This window comes from Ursus arctos, unplaced genomic scaffold (genome assembly GCF_023065955.2).
Source record: "Ursus arctos isolate Adak ecotype North America unplaced genomic scaffold, UrsArc2.0 scaffold_8, whole genome shotgun sequence".
Lineage (NCBI taxonomy): Eukaryota > Metazoa > Chordata > Mammalia > Carnivora > Ursidae > Ursus > Ursus arctos.
Genome location: NW_026623100.1, coordinates 21411907 through 21436321, shown reverse-complemented (window position 1 = coordinate 21436321; position 24415 = coordinate 21411907). Strand labels below are relative to the sequence as shown.

Sequence of the window (24415 nt, the reverse complement as noted above, 5' to 3'; positions counted from 1 at the left end):
TAAATTAGGTGGCCTGGTGCTGTCTAGTGCTTTGAAGCTGATTTAACTTTATTATTGTATAAATGGTATTATTTAAAGTGTGTTGCATAGGAATTGTTAGAATTTTATTTAGTTCCTGAGGTAAAATTACTACTGTTTGTAATGAGAAAAATGAATTTCACTTGTAGTGGAGCAATGATGGTATTTGATTTAAATTCTATATATTGCTACTATAGCTTATATCTGTAAGTGTCGATGGCACTTTAAATATGTTCATTTAAGATTCTGTGCATAACTAAAAGTGACGAGCAGTTTTAAGTATCAAAATATAGGGCAACACACATAAACTTAGTGTGGCCACAAAAAGATACAATCATAAAGTCTTACTTGGGTACTGGATAGAGATTTCTTTTAGAAAATATTCTTCTAAAGCCCAGAGGAAATATTTAGTATAAATATGTATTTATACTTGCTGAGAAACATTTAGTGTAAAACCTGTCAGTCCAATCAGAGTTTAATTAATTTGTTAGAGAAGAAGGGATCTATTAAAACTGAATCTTAGATAAATAAACATAAAAGGACTTTGTGATGGATAAAACAAATAAAGCTGAAATAGATGTTTAACGAGATGCCTTTTGTGCACTTGAGATAGTGAAAGATGTGTGTTTTAATTCGCATTTCAAAAGGAAAGCCTAAGCTGGGGGTTTATCTAAATGTACTTCTTAATACTTCAAAATCCCATATAGGTTAGAGATATTTTAAAACACTTGTAAATCAGCGCTAATATTTCTTCAGATTTTCTGGTAGGGAAACATTTCAGAGCGACATGAATTTTAAAATAAGCATCAAGTCTCTTAGATGAGACTCGCTTTTAAATATGATTACAGTGTTAATAATACTGGTATTACTAGAGTCAGAAAGGCATATAAGCAAAACATGTCAAATTCCCAACTGATAGTCTTATTTACTTGATAGGGTTTTATGTGTCTGTACACACAAATACACGCACAGACACACACACACAGTAAAAATTCAGAAGAGCTTTCTGTAGTGGTCACTTTTTATGTTGTTTGTAAGAACAATTTTATGACTAATTAAAATGCATGCTTGGTTCAATATTATTTGGTACTAGGTAGAGACTGGATAAGGTACAATAGTATTCTTAACTTTACACAACTACTGATGTTTACAGCAGCAGTGAGGAGACATCAACTCTCGTGATAGCTCATGGCAAGCATTTTCCTGTGCTATAATAGGGAAGGAAGGATGAGTGGGTGGGGTAAAGGTCTTATGCTTTATGCTTGTTACTGTTTGAGCACAGTCTTTTTCTCTTTGGTGGTGAAATCTAATTTCAGTAGAGATGTTGGACTCCTTGAAGTTCATTGTAAAGAAATCTGATTTTATTTTTAACTAGATTTTGGATACATATATATTAATCATAAACAATTTTACAGAATGCTCAAGTGTGCAAGATGTTGCCAAAGGCTGAAGCTTTATAGAATGTAAACCAAATTTTACGAATTTGAATTTGAACTTCAAAGTCTCTGAAAAGCAAATTAGTATTTTATATTATTAAATATAACCATTCTTTGTTTATACTCTGTAGGCTTGGTTTGAAACACGAGACAGTATCGTTGCCATCCTAGGTCCTAGATTATGGTGAGGAACGTAGTTAAATAATTGGCAGTTTAGTAATCTTAATATTATTACCCATTTAGATGAATCAAAGAATTCATAACTATCAAATACTAAGATAGAGATAACTTGCTTAATTCAACTTAAAAAAATACAATATAGATGAGGGTATGTTGATTTAAAAATAGTTTTTTCTTCATTACAAGTGCTGTGTAGTTCATGAGTGATGAGTAATCAATCACTATAAAATTTCTATTTATAACTAATTTTGTATTGGATAAGCTTACCCCATGTTTCCTTGGCATTTGTGCCTGTGTTCTTCCTCTTAGAAAGTATTATCTTTCTGTTTATAAAAAGTTGTTGATACTGTATTTTGAAATGTTGAAAATTACATTTTTCATTGAAGAAAATTTAGATTTCAGAAATGAAGGTTCGTATTCCCTAGTAAAATCTGTCCTTACATACCTTAAAAGTGACTTTAATTGTTTAATGAGTTTAGCTGGGTCTGGTTCTGTTAACATAATTCTTTGTGGCAGATCTTTAATTAGGAAATGCAGTGTTTTTATAGCTGATCGTCTTCAAAAGAAAGTAATGGCATTTTAACTGCAGGTGTTAGGAGAGATCAGTTTGGGTGGTTTTAAGAGGAGGGGTAATGATTATTTAAAGAAGTTTGTCTACTATTATTCTATAATAAAATTTGACTTGAGTTTTTGGTGTCCGGTTTTAACCTTTATTATACCATTATAATGCCGACTTTTCTTTGTATAAATGTATATAAAAGTTTATCATCAGATTTAGGCTTTTACACTTGAATATTGAATATTATTATTATTACGTTTGTTTGGGTGGTGAATTTCCCCCATAAAGTATTAAATTTAATTAGCGTTTTCTTTAAGATGAATAATACTGTCCTTACTGAAACAGATAGCATTACTCTTCGGAAGGACAGAGTAGAGAGCTGAAGTATTGAAAATGAGAAATCTGTTTGTTAAAAAAGAGCATCATCTTTTTTAAGCATTCTAGCAATGACACTTTTCCCTTTAATCATTCTTATTGGTATTATTAATAAATGCAAGCACTCTTGTTTTTATACAGGGTACCAAGTATGGTGTCCTTGGAAGAGACAAAGTTGTATACTGGACTTGAATATGGTATGTAAATTTTAATCTGAGTAAATCTTGTATGGACAGTTTTTGTCAATTATTCTACAAGAGTTAAAAATGGTCAGAGAAAGACAAATACCATATGATTTCATTCATATGTGGAATTTAAGAAACAAAACAGATGAAGGAAAAATAAAATAAAGTAAGATGAAATTGTAGGGGGAGGCAAATCGAAAGAGACACTGAACTCCAGGAAACAAACTGAGGGTTGCTGGAGTGGAAGTGGGTGGGGGAAAGGGGTAACTGGGTGATGGGCATTAAGGAGGGCACTTGATATAATGAGCACTGGATGTTATATGCAACTGATGAATCACTAAATTCTACCCTGGTAACTAATAATATAGTATATGTTAACTAAATTGAATTTAAGGAGTTAAAAAAACTTAATACAGCCACTCTGGAGAACAGTATGGAGGTTCCTCAAAAAGTTAAAAATAGAGCTTCCCTGCAACCCAGCAATTGTACTGCTGGGTATTTGCCCCAAAGATACAAACATAGTGATCCAAGGGGACACCTGCCCCCCAATGTTTATAGCAGCAATGTCCACAATAGCCAAACTGTGGAAAGAGCCCAGATGTCCATTGACAGATGAATGGATAAAGAAGATGTTATACACACACACACATATACAGTGGAATATTAGTCAGCCACAAAAATATTAAATCTTGCCATTTGCAACGATGTGGATGGAACTAGAGGGTATTATGCTAAGCGAAATGACTCAAGAGAGAGAAATATATAATTTCACTCGTATGGAATTTAAGAAACAAAGCGGAGGATCGTGGGGAAGGGAGGGAAAAATAAAATAAAATGACATCAGAAAGGGAGACAAACCATAAGAGACTCTTAACTATAGGAAATAAACAGGGTTGCTGGAGGGAGGTGGGTGGTGGGGGGATGGGGTAACTGGGTGATAGGCATTAAGGAGGGCACGTGATGTAGTGAGCGCTGGGTATTATATGCAACTGATGAATCAGTGAACTCTACCTCTGAAACAAATAATACACTATATGTTAAGTAATTGAATTTAACTAAAGTAAAATTCTTTCAAAAAGAGTTAAAATGGAATAATATGTAGTTAGAATTTTCCTAGTCTTTTTCATATATAAAATGAGTATTGGTTAATAACATAGTAACTATCTTTGCTTTTCCTGGAGAAACTGGAATATTATGTATACAAAGAATAGCCAATAAAAGGTAGAAACTGGACCAGGTAAATAAATATTTGGATGTTTTCTGTGTGCAGAGGCAGATTTTCATATATCCTCATGGTCATTTATGTTTAGAATTATTTTAGAACTGATACATTATACTGGATGTGAATGTGGGAATATTATGATCTTCATTCTATCTTTGTGTCTTTCTGTCATAGTGAATTAAATTTCATATAAATATGTAAAACAATGTGTTAATTTATTGTTCTGAATCTAACATTAATAAAGATTTAGCACATTTCCTTATTGTTGGATTAACAGTAGAATTAATTGCATACATTAATTGCTAAGGTGTAATTTTTGTTTGTTTGTTTTGGGTCACCCATAACCAATTAAAGAATCCTTTGCACTTATGATCTCTAATTAGTGAATAGAGACTTTGAAATATTGGCAAAGTTTTTTTTTTTCCTCCCTCCTCTTTGCCTGCCCAAGAAAGTTTTATAAGCAGGTCTTTTTAAATGTGAAGGTTTTAAAAATTATTCTGTATCATACCTAGACACTAAGCCAACTATGATAAAGACAGACCCACTTGGTTTTTTTCCTGGATACATGATTTATTCTTGACATGAACTGTTGATACAAGTAAGCTTCAGCAGCTGGGGAGCATTCAGTATGTCTAAAATGCCTTGTCTCATTTTTTAAAAAATAGATCTATCCAGAGAGAACCACCGAGAAGCAATTGCTAGGGTCATAAGGAAACTTCTTAGTAAGTACATATATGCATTTAACTTACTTTTACTAATAAATATTTAGGAATTTTATAGCATTTAAATTCTGAATAGTGAGAATATCAGGCAGTGTTTTTTTCTTGATCTAATAGATTCTTTTAACTGATACATCAGGACTCCTGTAGTAATTCAAAATATTTTAATCAAAATCCTTTTTCTTCTATTATAGACCACATACTTAACAATTCAGAAGATGATACCAAGTCTTTGTTTCTTATCATAAAGGTACAATTATCCTTTAATATCCTTTCATGATTATTAATGTGACAAGTTTTGACATGATGGCTTGTAAATACAAAATTTGAAATTCTTTGACACAGATTATTGGAGACCTCTTGCAGTTCCAAGGATCTCACAAGCATGAATTTGACTCCCGTTGGAAAAGCTTTAACCTAGTAAAGAAATCAATGGAAAACCGGGTCAGTATTTTCACCTAAAAACTCTGAATTATATTTTTTAAATCTGTATAATACTGTCATAGTCACCTGATTTAGGGATTGTTCAGCATACAGAGGAAGTTTCCCTGTAAGTAAAAATAGATTTTCAAATATGATATCACAGTATAATCAAAAGAATCCTGGGAAAATGTTTTCCTCCTACAAACTCTTCTGTGAGTTTCCAGGAGAGGGTCTGAACTCTCATTGGGAATTTGGAGTGTGAATGTGGCAGGCTGCCTTGTAAGAACTTGAGGGAATAAAAAGTAGGAGGTATTGTCCATAGGCATGGATTTAAAGCATCTCACTTTATGGAGATCTTAGAAAAATACCTCTTTGTGTCTAGGAGAAGTCAGTAGAAGCGTCTCAGGAGCATGGAAGAAAGAATACTTGAGCCAGCCATTTGATGTTGATAGCAGTGTTCCATAGGAGACTTTTCTGGGAGTCTAAAAAGGTTGTAGGAGTTTATTGTTTAGGCAAGGGTCACTGCGTATCTTTGAGGGAATGGCGTGTAAAAGGGCAGGGAGACATACAAACATGGCATGCGGTAGGGAACAGTGGCTATAGGGCAGGAATTGCAGGAGGCAACTAGGTCGTTTATTGTTTGTATTTTGGGTTTTGTTTTTTTAAGTTTATTTATTTATTTAAGTAATCTCTGCCCCCAGTGTGGGGCTGGAACTCACCGACCCCGAGATCAAGAGTCGCATGCCTTTCCAACTGAGCCAGCCGGGCACTCCCAGGTTGTTTATAATTTTATCCCCAGAAAGTGCTTCAGTTTTATATTCAGCATGGAGGAGTCATCAGAAGTTCTGAAGTAGATCTGATTTGAATATTGGAAAGATCCGTCTTTAATTCAATGACTTCTGAAAAGTTCTGTCACCACTGTGGAAAAAAAACAGTAGTCGGAGATTGAGACTGGAAGCAGGGAGGGTAGTTAAACTATTACAGTAGTCCAGCTGGAAAAACACAGCCTGAATCAAGTCACTGGCATTGGGATGGAAATCAGGTGTTTTGAAAAAGAAGAATTTGTAGAGACTTGATGGCTTCAGTGAGAGAAGGTGTGAAAGAGGAGCAGTCTCTGAGTTCCAGATATCTGCCTCTAGTGACCGGTAGAAGATGGGGTGGTAGGGGAGAGCATAAAAGATAATTTTTAGAAAAGTAAAAGATACTATATTGTCTAATAAACATACACAGTTCCCTGGAAAGGCTATTTATAAATGTAACAGAGTCAAGCAATTTTCTTAGTAGTCTCCTTTTGTACTTTCAGTATTTGACTGAATAAGGACCAGCTCAGTACCTCTCCCATGCATAGATCCATTAATAAACTACCAGAGAAAAACAGGGTGTTGGATGAGCTATTTAGAGAGGATATGTCTACTATTAGCCATAAAATTAATTGAAATACTATCTTTTAATGTAAGCCTGATCACTTTAGAATAAATGAAATACCTCCAGTACCCACCAGCCCAGCGTGAACCTTTACTGAACTAATTTTTCAGTAGGGAATTCGGGGGAACCCATGGGTGCAGTCAATTGGGGAATGTTGAAGTGTCTTCCTCTTTGTTTTTTAGCTCCATGGGAAAAAACAACATATCAGAGCACTGTTGATTGACAGAGTAATGTTGCAGCATGAGGTAAATCTCTTTAAAATCATGATGACTTTTAATGACAGTTTTCCAGATGAATATGTAAATATTTGTGTTAGTTCATAATTAAATAAACTTTTTAGTAATAAAAACTTGGATATTTGATTTTACATTGTTTTCTTTTCGTAGCTACGGACACTGACTGTTGAGGGTTGTGAATACAAAAGGATACATCAAGATATGATTCGAGATCTTCTCCGTTTATCTACAAGTTCATACAGTCAGGTAAGGCTCGTCCCCTTTGCTTGCCTCTCCTGCCCCACTTTCCTTTTTTATTACAGTGCAATCTAAATAGCTCCATTTCAAATACAAGGAAGTTTAAATAATTTATTGGTGGGGCGCCTGGGTGGTTCATTTGGTTGAACATCCGACTCTTGATTTCACCTCAGGTCTTTATCTCGGGGTGGTGAGTTTAAGCCCTGCGTGGAGCCTGCTTACAATAATAATAATAATAATAATAATAATAATAATGATGATGACTTATTGGCATAGAAAGCACCTTTCAGACTGCAAATATTTTCAAGCTAATTTTAGTAGTCTTTTAAAAATGTTATTTTTACTGTTTGTTATTGCTTCTCAGATTTTTTTTTTAAATACAGAGTTGATAGATAGCACTAGTGTAATGTTGCTGCCGCTGAAGTCACGCGCTGAACGCCAGTCCTGAGGGCTGATAACTCCTCCTAGATGCTATGCTTGGGTTTCAGCAGCCTGCTACCATATGAATCAGTGGGGTCCATCCTTTAAGTAGCATAGGACCAGGAGATGATCTCTAAGCACAGAGAACTGGAAAAGCAAAATTCATGAGTAGCTGATTCTTTTGTCTTTATAAAATAGTGTAAGTTAGGACACTAGTCTCTAACTCAAAGATTTCACCTAAAGAGTTTGAAATACATACAGTTTGTCACTTTTACTATAATTGGTTATTCATTACAGTTTAGTTCATGGGTTATAATTTTATACTGGATCTTTTGTTCGGGTTCAAAACATACGGGCTCTACCTACAGTTTGCATTGAAAAGGTGAAGTTGTTCTGTGTTTTAGAAAGTCTTTGATTTTCTTTGTAAATACAATAGAAAATCGAACTCTTCTCATCAAAAGTAACTCCGAATAGAAAGTTTAGTCTACTGATTGTGTTGTAGGACAAATGCATGTCAGTTCTATTCAGTCTTTCCTTTATCAAAAATATTTGAACCAGGGGCGTCTGGGTGGCGCAGTCGTTAAGCGTCTGCCTTCGGCTCAGGGCGTGATCCCAGCGTTCTGGGATCGAGCCCCACATCAGCCTTCTCAGCTAGGAGCCTGCTTCTTCCTCTCCCACTCCCCCTGCTTGTGTTCCCTCTCTCGCTGGCTGTCTCTCTCTGTGTCAAATAAATAAATAAATAAATAAATAAGTGAATAAATAAATAAAATCTTTTAAAAAAAATTTTGAACCACACCTAAACCATGGATGTGGTTGGTGGTAATGTGCTTTCCTTTTGGTAAAAAGATAATCATTTACTTGTTTTTGTTAAGGTATGTACTTTGATACTTTTTCTGTTACAACAATATTTAAATTATCATTTTGTTCTTAGCAATTTATTTGGAAACTTTCTGTAGTTTGTCTACTATATAATAAAAGTCCCTTGTTAATAATACTTTCTTCAGGTCAGAAACAAGGCTCAGCAAACATTTTTTGCTGCCTTGGGCGCATATAACTTCTGTTGCAGAGATATCATTCCCCTGGTTTTGGAGTTCTTACGGCCTGATCGACAAGATGTCACACAACAGCAGTTTAAGGTACAGGGTTCTTTGTGTTTTGTTTTGTTATTATTATGAAAATTTTCAGATGTACAGAAAGTTGAAAGAATTTTACCATAAACATCCATATCTCCACCACTCAGATTCTGTATTCACTATTTTGCTATATTTGCGCATATAAATAAATACATTTGCTTATATTTATCTACATCTTATTTCGTATTTCAAAATAAATTGAAGACATCAGTACCCTACAGCTTTAAATAGTCTTTTTTTTTTTTTTTTGCTCCCTAATTATTTACTCTTACCCATGTTTATGATTGGTGTTACGATGGAGAAAATATAGGCTGCAGGAGTTGAGCACCAGTGGATGGAGAGCTTAGCTGGCCTGTAGGAGAGGGGCGTGAAAGACCAGAAGGTTTAGAGTAATGTGAACAGCACATTGGAAGGCCTGAGACAGGAAAAAATATAATAAGTCTGAGTAACTGAGTGAGAGCTTGTATGAGTAGCAGAGAAGGAAGGAAATGACGGAAGATAAGAAAAACAGTGTATCTCACAGGGGTGCAGGAGAGTATAGGTGAAACATAATGCTTATGCTATCAGACAGAAGTAGGTTGAAAGTGATTTAGGAGGGAGAATTGATAAGATTTGGTGGTTGAATGTGAAGGGACTGAAAAAAGGGGAGGTATCAAAATTATTAAGGTTCTGGATTGTACAGCTGGTTATTGGGTACATCAGAGAGGGAGAGAAAATTACTTTGTTTAGACAAGTTATATTTGAAGTATTTCCTATAAATTAAGAGGCAATGTTAAGTAGATATTTAGATATTCACCACAACACATCATTTCAGTGTGTGTTGATGATAACTGAAGTCTTTGGGCAGGGGTAAGAGAGCATAGGAGGAGAGTGAGAATAGAAAGAGGACCAGGGGGGCAAGTGTTCAGAAAAGTCCATTAGGACCCTGTGAAGAAGAAGTAACCAAGAAGGGAAAGATCAGAAAGATACCAGATAAAGGAGTTACAGAAGCCAAGGAGAGCTCTTTCCCGGAGAGAAGGGAGACTTAATAGTAACAGTTGCTTTCTGGAGAGAATTAAGATGACAACTAAACATGTTCTTGAAGTTGACTTGTAAGACAGGTCAACAAACTTGGGCTCAGTTTCTTACTTTAGTAAGGAAAGTTGGGTCGGAACACAGCCACGTCCCTTCCTTTATGTATTTTGTCTATGGCTGCTTTCGTGCTATAAGAGCATTGATCAGTAGTTGCAACAGACACCATATGGCCAAATATTTGCTATTGGACCCTTTATAGAAAAAAATTTGCTGACCTCCAATGTAGATGTATAATTCAAGATGCTGTGGAATGTCTGACTCTTAGGGTGGTATGTTGTTGACCATGTTGGGAGTGGTTTAAAACGGACACAGATTGGTCAAGTAAGATAAAAATTGAAAAACGTCTGTTAGGTCAATAAAATCAAAGTTACCAGCGACCTTATGAGAACCTATAAAGAGGAGTAGAGCACATAGTGGGTAAGAATTGAGTTAGAGTGGGGCACCTGGGTGGCTCAGTTGGTTGGGCATCTGCCTTCGACTCAGGTCATGATCCCGAAGTCCCGGGGTTGAGCCCCACATCAGGCTCCCTGCTCAGCGCAGGAGTCTGCTTCTCCCTCTGCCCCGAGCCCCACCCTCATGCTCTCTCTCTCACTCTCTCTCTCAAATAAATAAATAAAATCTTTAAAAAAAAAAAAAAAAGAATTAGGGTGAATGTTTAGAAAATAACATAAAACTCTTTTCATTAAAATGGGGTATCATTCTGGTTAATTGAGCCTTTATGAGTAAAAAGCATACAGTATAATTAAGTAACCTGGTTTCAGTGTACTTAAAACAGTCAGATTTTAGAAATTATCCCAAACATGCCCCTAAAATGCTGAGTGGCAAATGTTTATAGCCTTTGTGATATAATTGTAGTAGAAGAGAATTGAAGTGGAAACTATAGCCTTAAAAACAACAGCCTTAAATTTCTGTATTATCTTAATCATAGCTGTTCTTTGAGCTACTCCTGTATTAGATGATTTAGGGAAAATATTACTGGATGACACTTAAATGTTGAATTCGGGTTTCTGAACGTAACATGTTAAATGTGTGAGCCTGTTTTACTAACCAGTATCAAGTACTTAAAGAATCAGTGTTTAGTACATTTAAAAAGATGTAAGTGAATTGGCTGCAACTAAACAGTGCCTCTTATTCCCTCTATTAATTTTTTTTCCCTGCAGGGTGCCTTGTATTGTCTCCTTGGAAATCACAGTGGTGTGTGTTTGGCAAACCTTCATGATTGGGACTGTATTGTACAGACTTGGCCAGCAATTGTTTCTTCCGGACTTAGCAAAGCAATGTCCCTGGAAAAGCCATCAATAGTGAGACTGTTTGATGATCTTGCAGAAAAGATTCATCGGCAATATGAAACAATTGGCTTGGATTTCTCAGTGAGCAAAACCATTTTTTTTTTAATTCAAATTTTAGTTGAAATTAATACTAGATTTCTGTTTGTACTTTAGTAATCACCATGAATTTGGAGCATGGCCATAAGAGAGCTGGGTTGTTTTCTACCAAGAGGCAACAAAGGGTTATTATGCTTTTGCATTTACCGTGATTGTCTGTGTATCTATCCATGGCCTCATTTTTTGAAGAGTTGATTATATCTTAGGAGGTCACTCTTACCCGCTGAATTCACAAAAGCTTGACCATAAGGTTCATAATTTATAGTGACGAAAATTAGAATTAGATGATTTGACAAATGAGAAAGTGAAGAACACCCATATCAGTGGTGCTTGTCTGCTGAGACGGAGGAGATGCGGACGTACACACCCACCGTAACTGAGGATGGACGAAAGTGGTGTGGGTGTGAGTGGGTTGCCCTCTTTTCTAAGGTAATGGTGTTCGACATCCATCCTTTTTCAAAACCACTGCTCCAGACCTATTCCTTATCTGTAAAATACAGTCTTGCTATTTCCAACTGTCATTAGATAGGGCTTTTTTGTTGTTGTTGTTGTTTTTGTTTTGTTTTGTTTTTTAAGATTTTTATTTTTAAGTAATCTCTACACCCAGTGTAGGGCTCGAACTCGCAACCCCAAGATCAAGAGTCACGTGCTCTTCTGACTGAGCCAGCCAGGTACCCCAGATTATGGTTTCTTTAAAAAAGGTGTTGGGGGTGGGGCGGGGGTATGCCTGGGTGGCTCAGTCGGTTAAGCATCTGACTTTGGCTCAGGTCATGGTCCCGGGTCCTGGGATTGAGCCCTGCATCAGGCTCCTTGCTCAGCAGGGGGCCTTGCTTCTCCCTCTCCCTGCCCGTCAGCCTGTTCTCTCTCTTTCTCGCTCTCTCTCTCGCTCTCTGTCACAAATAAATAAATAAACCAAAAAAAATAAAATAAAAAAGGTTTTTTGAGGGCACCTGGGTGGCACAGTCAGTTAAGTGTCTGCCTTTGGCTCATGTCATGGTCCTGAGATAGAGCCCCACACTGGGCTCCCTGCTCAGTGGGGAGTCTGCTTCTCCCTCTCTCTCTGCACCACCACCACCACCCCTCTCACCCCCCGCCCCTGCTCGTATTCTCTCTCTCTTACTCTCTCTCATAAATAAATAAATAAAATTTTTTCCTTTTTTTTTCTCTGAAGGTTTTTTTGTGGGGGGACCTGCCTGGCTCAGTTGGAAGAGCACGTGACTCTTGATCTTGAGGTTGTGAGTTAGAGCCCCATGTTGGGTGTAGAGATACTTGAAAAAGTTTTTTAAAATTTTTTTTAATTAAAGCTTTTTAAAATTAGTACTTAATTCACGTGACAAAAATTTCACCCTTACATAACACAATAGTATATTGTATACTCACAGTAGCGTATTCCCTGGGCTTTGCACCCGTCGGTACTCTAATTTTAGAACTTTTTCATCGCTAAAAAGGAAAGCCTGTACCCAGAAACAGTGACTCCCATTCCCCCAGCATCCCTAGCCCCTGGAGATCACAAATCTATTTTCCTTATCTGTGAATTTGCCTGTTATGGACATTTCATATAAATGGAATCACGCAATAGGTGGTGTTTTTATCTGGCTCCTCTCACACAGCATGACGTCGCCAAGATTCCTCTGTGTTCTGACATGTGTCAGTACTTCATTTTGTGCCCTCGATTTTCTTTTTTATAAGATTCCAAAGTCCTGTGTTGAAATAGCAGAATTACTTCAACAATCAAAAAACCCCTCCTCCGGCCAGACAATGCTTAGTTCAGAAGAGATTAAAGAAGGACTTACACGCCAACAAGAAAAGAATGCTGATGCCTTAAGGTAATTTGAACACCTACTTCTCAAGATAGATGGCGTGATGGGTAGCAGGTTTTGACTATTTCTGAGATACAAATTCGCCCTAAATACCTCGTGAAATTTATACATTGATTCTGAAAAAATACAAAATGTTAGAAGGTCATTATTGTGAAGGTCCCAGATTGTCACTTTCAGCTATAGAGGTGGAATACACCGTCTTAAAACTATCTCTAAAAAACTGGTTTTAGGGGCACCTGGGTGACTCGGTTAAGCATCTGCCTTTGGCTCAGGTCATGATCTAGGGTCCTGGGATCAAGCCCAGCAGCAGGCTCCCTGCTCAGCGGGTGGTCTGCCTCTCCCTTTCCCTCTGCCCTTAACCCCTGCTCGTGCTCGCTCACTCTCTCAAGTAGATAAATTGAATCATTTAAAAAAAAAACAAAAAAGACTGGTTTTAGGTTTTTCGAACCGAAGCAATTCAGTGCTTCAGTGATAACGCTCAAGCAGGAGCCTTCCTAGCTTGATTCTGGCTTTGCCTTATGAATATGCATGTTATTTTTTTTCCTAACATGTCTGTAGAAGTAATGAACTATAACATTATACCCTCCCTCACGTATACCTGGAGTGCCATATAGGTAGACCACTTCTAACTAATTGATTACTACTCACAGATTTACGTTTGAATATCTGCTTGGGGACAGTTGAGGTGCTCAGTGTACCTAGGACTTGTTTTTGTTTTCTCTCTGCCTTTCGTGTTCTTTTCCCCACAGTCTCTCTCCACCCATCTGCTTTCACTCTGGCTTGGTTCTCACCAGGTCTTTTGTAGTCTGGTGTGATGACACGTAAGAAGGGGCTGAATTTGGCTAGAATTTGAGTTTGTGTTACATTATTTGGTGTTCATCTTACTACTGTATTAAAATAATACCTCACTTAAAGTGTTTTTGTTTTTGTTTTAAGGAACTATGAAAATTTGGTAAACACTTTGTTAGATGGTGTGGAGCAGAGAAATTTGTAAGTGCAATTTTGTTTTTAATTCTCAAAGCCTTTACCTTAAATACTGTATAGGAAGTTTCTACCCTGAAAGCCATGAATGGCTGTGTCTCAAAAAATTAATGTCTGTTTCATGAATTTAGAAGAATAAGACGTGGTAAACTTTGGGGCTAATGGTAGCAGTGGTGCTCATCAGTAAACCTATATTAATTCTTAGGAAACTTACACTGTTTCAAATACAGTTTTCTTCTAAAAGTGGTTTTATGAGTGATATGTTTTGTGATTCTTTCTTTTTCCTTGCCTTTTTAGGCCTTGGAAATTTGAACATATAGGCATTGGGCTTCTGTCTCTACTTCTGAGAGATGACCGAGTGTTACCTCTTCGTGCCATACGTTTTTTTGTTGAGAATCTCAACCATGATGCAATTGTAGTTCGAAAGGTAGATACTTTATTGTAGTTACATCTTGCATTTGAGAATTTTTACTTCCCCCGAAGCCTTTAAAGTCTGCACAAGATGCACTTAATAAATGCCTTGAAGTGTGTTGATTTGAAATCTATCACTGTTGGTTCAGAGATGATAATAATTCATCCAACGAATACATGAGGCCATGTTCAGGTGCACTGTGCATTTCAACACTGGGGATGCAGCAGGAAACAAGTTTATAGATTCATGGGAAATCCTGACTTTGAAAACTTAATGACAGGTATGAAGTGTTATAGGAAGGAAAAGGTATCTGAGGATACAACTTTTTGGTTTTATTCACAAAGTGTTAGAGGTGGAATGCAAGGTGGGGCTGACCTAGCCTGGTGCATTACAGAAAAAGACCTTCAAGAAGAAATTTCTAGGCTGAGATGTGAAGAATGAGCAGATACTGACTGGCTTAACAAAGAAAGGATCGAAGTCTTCTAGGCAGACTAGCTTGGATGAAAGTAAGAACTTGAAGTGACCATTTCAAGTCAGATTTAGCACTCACGTGGCTGTGCCGCCAGACGTCAGCAGGTGAGGTAGTTAATCTGCTTTCAAAAGAAGCAGAATCCAGCTTCTGCTTCGCTCAAGGCAGGCAGCCAACCATTCAAGAATTTAAAAATGTTGACACAGGCACTTCACCTGTTTCTCTTCTAGATGGCAATCTCTGCTGTGGCTGGTATTCTTAAGCAGCTCAAAAGAACCCACAAAAAGCTGACCATCAACCCCTATGACATGAGTAAGTACTACCAGATGTAATTAATATGCTCCTCAGTCAAACTGGGAGTTTGAGTTTATAGTTCTTAAACTCAAATATTTTTCTGTACAAAGTATAGAAGTATAGAAAGATCTCAGCACACAAAGTATGACTGTTACAAGGGGAAAGCAGTTGACTTAGTGAAAACTTGTGATAAAAAGTATCTGTAAAACTAGATGGACTCTGGGGCACCTGACTGGCTCAGTAGGAAGAGCATGTGCTCTTGGTCTTGGGGTCATGAGTTTGAACCCCACATTGGGTGTAGAGATAACTAAAATATATAAATAAAAAGAAATAGAGGGACTCTGTCTTCATAATGCATGTACCTTTTGCACACTCTCCACAAACATGTCATCTACTTATTTATCTCACCAACCAAGCAATTATAGCAGTTATTTATCAAACTGTGTTTCAGAGACTTAAAATTAACATCAGTTGCCAAAGACTGTTATCATTAATACATCAGTACGTTAAGTGTTGCTCTCTGGGTTGTAGGTTTAGAGGCAAGGTTAATTTTCTTCTTTATACCTTCCTATATTATGACATTTTCAGAATAGTAATCAGAATGATGATCAGAAAGAATAATGAACTAACTTGATTCGGGGGGTGGTAAATGTCATTTTTATTCCTCTGGCTACCAACTTTTTTTTAAATCTCTGATAACTTCTGTGGTATACAAACAGCTATCTGCAGTCTGCTCCCACCCCATGCTTGGGAGGGGAGTGTTACTATGCAACACTGTCATCTTTATTTGGGAACACTGTAAAATGGTGTTAACAAAATGTGGGGAAGTCTTTCATTATACTCCCTACTACTAATCTTGTTTGTTTTTTAGAGAGGGATAGGGTGGGGGAGGGGAGGGAGGAGAGAATCTTAAGCAGGCTCCACGCTTGGTGCAGAGCTGGACTCGGGGCTTAGTGTCACAACCCTGAGATCATGACCTGAGCCAAAATCAAAGAGTCGGACACTTAACTTGAGCCACCCAGGTGCCCCAGTCCTGCTTTATCCTCACTTGAAACATAGTTTGTAGGTCTCATATTAAATGAGTATTTAATGGTTCCAAAAAACGTACATATGTAGAGAGAACATCAAAGTACACATAGTAAGATGTTAAAGTTTGGGGCGTCTGGGTGAAGAATATATGGGAATTCTTTGAGCTCTTTAAGCCTGAAATTAATTCAAATCTAAAAAGTTTTAACAAAATTAATCCTTTTAATTTTGGTGAAAGGAATGAAGTATGGATCATACTTGCTTTTTTTTTTTTCACCCCAAATAATTATCCCAGTAGTGGATAATGCATCCTATGTATGTGGTCTTGCCTTGAACAAATTTTGATAATCTTGTTATGAAGACAAAGTCACACCAGTACTATTGATTGAAAGTTGAAAGTAATTATTGCATGGATATTTTTAAGTTTATCAAATGTAATTGTTTTTTCCTTAAGGTGGATACTCTAAACCTACCCAGATTCTTGCTGGTGATAGGCCTGATAATCATTGGTTGCATTATGATAGCAAAAGTATACCAAGAACCAAAAAAGAATGGGAGTCAAGCTGCTTTGTGGAAAAAACTCACTGGGGATACTATACCTGGCCTCAGTAAGTTGCAACTTGCCGTGTATCTTCTTATTAAACAGCTTATCTTTGATGTAATTTGTTGAATAATTTGGGATTTGTGGAGAGGTTGAGAGGCACTTGAAGCAGGTGTGGAGGTAGTCTGCCACCAAAAACACACATCTCTAGCTTTTTTCTTCTTCCTCTTTTTCTTTTGCTCCTGCCAGTGCTGTGCCTCAGTCCTGCCTCACTCTTTGTATTTCCACTGAAACCCTTAGACTTCTTATTTCCACCCTGATACATCTAAGGAGTTTGTGGATAGTTGCTCTAAATGATGTGCTTACCTGTAAGTACAACATGCGCCTAAACCAGCCCAGAGAAAGACTGACTTGTCTCTTACTGTTGACTCCAGTGACAGGTCATTAGGACACAGTGACCTGATAGATTTTTAAGGCCAGGATTGTTAGTGATGTATTCATATCCCCAAACTTAGCATCTGATGAGAGTTCGTTAAAAGTGCCTTCTAAGGCCGCCTCTCCATGAAGCTCTCCTGGTTTTTTTCCCATATATATATATATTACAAATGTAAACTCTTTGTAGGAATATGGTTGTTTATGCTGGTGTGGACGAGCAGCCTAAGCTTGGCAGAAGCAGGGAGGATTTGACGGAGGTAAGCATTCCATTTTCACTGTGTAAACACTTAACCCTGGTTCGCGCGCATCTTGCTTTTGGCCTCTGGTTTATTTCAAACTGAGTTCATGGTTTTTTTCCCCCCAGTCAGTGTATTTCAGGATAGCACTGGGTGAATACCGGTAAATGTATACTCCCTTACCCCCCTACCCTTCTGTCTCTCCCACCCCCCGGATTCTGTTAGGGCCAGTTGGCACAAGACTTTGCATTTAAGGTTACTCATGTTACTATCCCACTTTACTTGGGTACTGCTTTATATAGTTATCTGCATGTTTCTTGTATGCGTTCTAAATGGTAACAAGCTTCTTGAAGGCAGAGATTGAGTTTTGTTTGTTTGCTGCTGTTGTTTGCTTTTAGTTTTTTATTGCATATAAATGATGAGTACTCAGTAAATGATGTTTGTAGATTTAAGTCCAAACTCTTCATTTTTCAATAAAGTATATTTCTTTACCATTTTGAAAGTTAAGGACTTTTAGTGTCTTTTGCAATTAAGTTAATGACGTAGCTTTTTATTTTATTTATTTATGTATTAATTTTTAAGTAATCTCTGTGCTATATGTGGGCCTTGAACTTAAGACCCTGAGATCAAAAGTCACATGCTCTACTGACTGAGCCAGCCAGGTGCCCCTAATTCTTATTTTCTAATTCAACAAAGTTTACCTTTTAACTTCTGATGTTTTATAAATACAGAAATAATGTGTTGGTGTTTACAGTTGAGGATATTTTCCTCAGTTATACACCAGGTGGCACAATGGTACAGTCTTCATGTACCATCTTCAAGCAGACCGTTGGTGGGTTTTAATTCAGTTTGAGAAATGGAATTCAGACTTGAAGCTGTGAAGGAAAACTTTCAACTATTATGGATATAGCATTTTAGGAGATACTTTGGTTGTAGAAAGCCTCTATAAGAAGTAAAAATTCTTTAAAACAAAAATAACAGCCTACTGTTGATAATCAAAACTTCACAGTTGAATCTTGACGTTTCAGAACCACATTTTTAAATAGAGCTTAAGCCCTGAATGTTGTTTTTTTCTTTAACTTTATAGGCTGAACAGATTATATTTGATCATTTTTCTGATCCTAAATTTGTTGAACAGTTAATTACTTTTCTATCTTTAGAAGACAGAAAAGGAAAAGATAAGTTTAATCCTCGCCGTTTTTGCCTCTTTAAGGTAAATATGATACTTAATATCCTTCTTCGTAAAGCTTATTGACTGTCAGTTTATTGGTTCTTAAGTTTTGAAGTCAGAGTTTGAGTTTGATCATCTGTTGTCTTCTTTCAAAATGGCTGTGAAAGTTATGCCAATCAGATTGATCTTAGCTTAAGGACTAAGAGTTTTTAAGAAAAAGAAGCTTTTTAGTATTTATCTCCAATATTTGTAATTAGCAGTTTAAGAAAGAAACCCAACAAGGCTATGCATTTGAGTTTTTTGAGAGTGTGTGAAGTTTTAAGGTCAGAGAGATTATTAATTTTGATTTCATTCATTATATTTTACTGATATGTAAAATAATAGTATTTTTATTTTAAGTTACAGACATCGTTAAAGCACTTCTAAAGGGTAGAACTCTTGGGGTTTTGTAAGCACCGTAGTAATATAGTAAAGAAACACACCAAGTTATAATGGAAATGATAGTCATTTGAGTACTGAAGAACTTTCTTTTTTTTTATATGTATATATATAGGGCATATTCAGAAATTTTGATGATGCGTTTCTGCCAGTTCTGAAGCCCCATTTAGAACGTTTGGTTGCAGATTCACATGAAAGCACCCAGCGATGTGTTGCAGAAATTATAGCTGGTTTAATCAGAGGTTCTAAGCATTGGACGTTTGAAAAGGTGATGTATTTATACAGCATGTTCCCTGTTAAAGCTATAATACCCATTTATGTAGCAATTCCCAACACAGTAAATATTAATATTTGAAATATGAAATGTTCAAATTCCATATTACTTTTTGAGTATAGGTCACAGACTAGTGGTGTGTGATGTATGGGCAACATTCAGTATCTTTTAAAATTTGAATTACTTGCCAACATGAGGGGAAGAACCCTAAAGATTTCCGTTTCTCTTCATGCGTGGGAAGGTCCTGGAACTGGCCCTGCATTATTGCCCTGCAGCAGTTGGCTGGTGTGCGGTGTGTGGGCTTCTGCTTTCGCGAATCACTCTAGCCGCTCATTAAATCCTTTTCTTAGCTCCTCGTTCGTCTGCAGGACTCATTTGATCCCGTAGACAGTTTGAGTTTGACATCCTTTTTTTTAGTATCCTTCTTCTTAATTGTAAGATTTAGTTTCAACACACCTGCCCTAAGGTTAGTTTCTCAGCAAAATGCACTAGGTTGAAAATAACTAGACTGAAAATACCCAGAATGCCAAATTACCAGGTAGGCCACCATTTCCTCGGAGAAAAGATGAAGACACTGGTTTTGGCAGACTTCATTACACATATTTTTCGGGCTGTGAACAGCATATTAATTTAGTTATACATATTCAGATCACTTACTAGATAAAAGTATTTGTTGGTTTTGTACTACTGCCTTTTTCTTGCTCACATAAAGTGAAACAGTTTTATTTAAACACATCACACACATCCTTGCCATCCAGTCTCTGTCATGTTTTAGTCGCTTTTTTTCCAGAACACCTCTCCGTTCTTCATAAGTTGTTTAAGATACATACAGCTTTTCTGCTCTCTTGCCCTTCCCTCCCTTCTCCCTCCTTCCCCTCCTCCTCCTCAGCACCTGGTGCTACCACTAGACATTTTATCCCAAGCCCTCCGTCCTCTGTCCTGTGTAGGTCCTTTTGACTAAAGTGTGGTCCATGGACTTGGCAGCATAGACATCACTTGGGAGCTTGTTAGAAAAATAGGATGTCAGGTCCCACTTTGATCTGGTGAATCAGAATCTGCATTTTACCAAGACCTCAGGGTGCTCTGTATTCTCAGTATACTGTGAGAAGCATCTGTACACATATTTGCAATCTCTGTATAACTGAACACTTTTTAAAAGCTATTTATAGTAATCCAAAACTTGGAATTTGAAGATTATACTTAAGGCTAATACTGAATTGTATTAAAAAGTCATTGCTTCCTCTTTGGGGACTTCAGTGACCTCGATAAGCATGTGAAAGTTATGAAATGATTGAGGTTTTGTTTCACTCCAGTGTACTTTGCTACTCAGAAGTTTTAAAAGAAAATTTTTCAGTAGTATGAGATTTTGTAAGGAACCATATAAGATGTCTCGTCTTTTCTAAATTTTTGGGGGGGAAAGCATTCAGTTTTATACATAGGTATTTATGGTAATATGGTGAAGTTACTTTCCTGGATTATTTGGGTGTTCTAAGAAATAATTTAAGTAAGTATCAGGTCATGTGTGTATTTCCGGGAAAGATAGTTGAAGAAAAATGTTCTGAGTATCGTTAACTTTTTCCCATATATTTTGTTTTGAGTAGGTGGAGAAGCTTTGGGAGCTTCTTTGCCCTCTGCTCAGAACAGCGTTGTCCAACATTACGGTAGAAACGTACAATGACTGGGGAACTTGCATAGCAACATCCTGTGTAAGTTCTGCTGCTTTTTTGTGTGTAACTGATCTGTTTAAACTGTTTCATACCCTTTCTCAAAATCTATGAAATGTCATCATACCTCTTGAGTCTTGAAATTTTCTTCATAGTTTTGTCATCTTATATTATTAAGGATGGTTCTGTTTAGCCTTTCAAATAAGCTTTGAGTGGTAACTCTTAAGTGATTATTATGTCTTTTCTCTCATGGTAATGCATTCTTAGATTAAATGGCAAATCATGTCATATATCTGGAAATGTAACTTACATATAGTGAAAGCCAGATGATACGAGGTAGGTGTTATTTTCCACACTGAGTATGTCCATAGCGTGTATACTTTGATTTAAAGACAATCCCTTCAGCTAACCACAGTTTTGTTACTATCAGCCTTTCTGACATGAACTATAATATTTGGATTTGACTAACGTATGAGTTTTACTCTGATTTTCTTCCATTGTATTTATTTGTAATACTAAAGTAACAGGATCTGATTTATATGCAGAATTATAGGACCCCTGTTTTGTTGTTTTGTATTTTCAACACAGGAAAGCAGAGATCCCCGGAAACTTCATTGGCTTTTCGAGCTGCTGTTAGAATCACCATTGAGTGGTGAAGGAGGATCCTTTGTAGATGCATGGTAAATAAAAAGAAAATTTAGAAGGTTAAGGAAAGATTTTGCAACAAAAGATAACAGCTTTGCTCTTGATGTGTAAATGGAAGAGAACTGTCTATACTCCTAAAGGTTTTATAATGTAACTATTTTCTTCTGAGAGATGAGTGAACCAATTCAGTACAATTTATGATACTAAGTAGAGTTATTTCTCAGTTGGGAAGTAGAAATGGAGACAACCTGAGCAATTCAAGCAATTTAGATTCAGCCCTCTTCATTCTAGGGGTGGCTTTTTTATACCATGACAATACTAACTTCCTCATCACATCGGCTCGTTTTTTTTGTTTTTTTTTTTTTCTTCACTCTTCCTTATTAGGAAAAAAACAGAGTAATCCTTTCAAGGAAAAGTATTCTTGCTGGGATAAAAGGATTTGGAAAAAATTAGTAGGCTAGAGAAGGAAATCCAGGTAATCCTGTTAACAAAAAGAATAAGTTATTGTTATTATCAATTAGTGGGGAATCAGTATCCTCCAAGTCAATATTTCTCTTGATTGCATGGGAGTGGAGAAGAAATGAGATTACAGCGAAAATGATGCAGTAAAAATAATAAGATGTTCTTATATAAGGGTGCTGTTTTGAATTGTCGGTTTTAGTATTTATTAGGTGAGGAAATGTAACAATTTTAAGTAGAATTGTTTTGAACTGTCGGTTTTAATATTCATTAGGTGAGGAAACACAACAATTTTAAGTAGAATATGGACTCCATTAGTCTCGACTGTCGTGTAAAAGCAGGAAAGGTCTCTAACTCTGCTGTGCTTTAATTCTAGTCGACTGTATGTACTGCAAGGCGGCCTTGCCCAGCAAGAGTGGAGAGTACCTGAGCTGTTGCACAGACTACTGAAGTACTTGGAACCCAAACTCACCCAGGTTTACAAAAATGTCAGGGAAAGAATAGGGAGGTAGGTATTCTTTTCCCTGTGGTATGGTACACTTCTTCAATGCTTTTTTGTTACCTTCTAATATCTAATAGTACATACTGGTTATGTTACTACTGAGTTTCATGGGTTCTCTTCTTCAAATTTTGTTTTATATTGTGTTGACACGAGACAAGAGGCTCTGATGTAAAAAGGACAGCAGTGAGCTCACAAGCCAGCGGTGAGCATTCAGCCGGTTCTCAGTGCCTCCGAATTACAGGCGCAGCACAGGAGACCCTCTCCTGGGAGTCATCGTTCAGATACTTACTTTGGTTGGGTCATCGCTTTTGAACGTTAGTTTTATTGATAATATGGCATCTCTTCTCACTCTACATATTTCATTTTACAGCGTGCTGACCTACATATTTATGATCGATGTTTCTTTGCCAAACACTGCGCCAACAGCATCCCCACGGGTCCCTGAGTTTACTGCTCGAATTCTAGAGAAATTGAAACCCCTCATGGATGTAGATGAAGAAATTCAGAACCATGTTATGGAAGAAAATGGAATTGGTGAAGAAGATGAACGAACTCAGGGCATTAAACTCTTAAAAACTAGTGAGTGGCTAAAATTAAAGAAACTTGCTTAAAAAAGCAGACGTTTATTACCAGGGGAAAACAAAATAGGCATTTATTTAGCTTATCCTTTGGGGGTTTTTTCCCCGTTTTTTATTGTGGTAACATGTACATAATACAAAGTTTACAGTTGGGTGTCATCACGTACGTTCACATTGCTGTACAGCCATCGCCAGCATCCATCTCCAGTCTTTCGTCTTGCACAGCTGAAGCACTGTACCCATTAATCTGTAACGACCCTTTCCCTCCCTTCCCCACCCCCCACCCCCACCCCCCACCCCCCGGCAGCCACCATTCTGCTTTGTCTCTGCATTTGCTGATTGCAGGTACTCCATGTAAGCAGAATCATGTAGTGTTGGTCCTGTTATGTCGGGCTTTTTAACTTTGCATAGTGTTTGCAATATTTATCCATTTATCCGTTAATGGACATTTAGGTCATTTATGCCTCTTGGCCATTGTGAATAGTGCTGCCAAGAGCAGTGATGTAGACATAGCTGTTTTGAGTCCCTGTTTTGAATTCTTTGGGCTTTTGGAAATAGAATTGCTGGACCATATGGTAATTCTGTGTTTAACTTTTTTAAGAGCCACCGGGCTATTTTCCACAGTAGCTGCACTATTTTACCTTCCAACCAGCAGTGCAAGAGGGTTGCAATTTTTTCACGCTCATGCCAATACTTGTTTTCTGTTTTTATGACTTACAGCTATCCAAATGAGTGTAAAGAAGATAGCCGTGGTTTTGATTTGCATTTCCCTAATGATTAGTGGTTGAACATCTTTTCATTTGCTTATTTGCCCCTTTTTTTTTTTTAATCTTCTTTGGAGAATTGTCTCTTCATGTCCTTTTCCTATTTTTGAGTTAGGTTGTTAGTGTTGTTGTTGAGATATAGTTCTTAATATATTCTGGATATCAGCCCCTTATCTGATGAATGATTTGCAAATATTTTCTCATTCGGTGGATTGTCTTTTCACTGTCTTGATAGTATCCTTTGATGCACTAAAGTTTTTAATTTTCATGAAGTCAAATTTATTTTTCTTTGTTGCCTTTGCTTTTGGTGTCATATCCAAGAAATCATTGCCAAATCCAGTGTTAATGAAGTTTTTGCCTAAAGTTTTTTCTAAGAGTTTTATACTTTTAGTTCTTAAGTTTAGATCTTTAATTCACTGCAAGTTAATTTTTGTATATAATGTAAGTTAAGGGTCAGCTTCATTTCTTTGCTTAAGCATGTCCAGTTTCCCAGCAACATTTGTTGAAAAGACTGTCATTTCTTCATTGAATAGTCTTGGCACTCTTCTGAAAATTACTTGGCCATATGTGTGAGGGCTTATTTCTGGACTCTAGTTTATTCCATTGGTCTGTATGTCTGTCCTAATGTCAGTGCCATACTGTTTTGATTACTGTAGTTTCAGTAAGTTTTGAAATCAGG

The 24415-nt window shown here is 36.9% G+C and overlaps 1 protein-coding gene across 2 annotated transcripts in view; it reads left to right on the top strand.

Annotated features, from left to right (window-relative positions):
- Positions 1-24415, top strand: part of PSME4 (proteasome activator subunit 4) — a 103848-nt gene that overhangs the window by 61710 nt on the left and 17723 nt on the right. For both annotated transcript variants that reach the window (XM_026486074.4, XM_044378086.3), the window contains 20 exons: positions 2710-2765; positions 4641-4697; positions 4889-4944; positions 5040-5138; positions 6725-6787; positions 6929-7024; positions 8440-8571; positions 10803-11012; positions 12717-12853; positions 13784-13837; positions 14126-14255; positions 14940-15021; positions 16484-16637; positions 17193-17262; positions 18329-18454; positions 18966-19118; positions 20726-20830; positions 21377-21468; positions 22269-22400; positions 22765-22973. In XM_026486074.4, the coding sequence (XP_026341859.1) occupies positions 2710-2765; positions 4641-4697; positions 4889-4944; positions 5040-5138; positions 6725-6787; positions 6929-7024; positions 8440-8571; positions 10803-11012; positions 12717-12853; positions 13784-13837; positions 14126-14255; positions 14940-15021; positions 16484-16637; positions 17193-17262; positions 18329-18454; positions 18966-19118; positions 20726-20830; positions 21377-21468; positions 22269-22400; positions 22765-22973 (2213 nt within the window). The remainder of the gene's footprint in view (positions 1-2709; positions 2766-4640; positions 4698-4888; positions 4945-5039; positions 5139-6724; positions 6788-6928; positions 7025-8439; positions 8572-10802; positions 11013-12716; positions 12854-13783; positions 13838-14125; positions 14256-14939; positions 15022-16483; positions 16638-17192; positions 17263-18328; positions 18455-18965; positions 19119-20725; positions 20831-21376; positions 21469-22268; positions 22401-22764; positions 22974-24415) is intronic.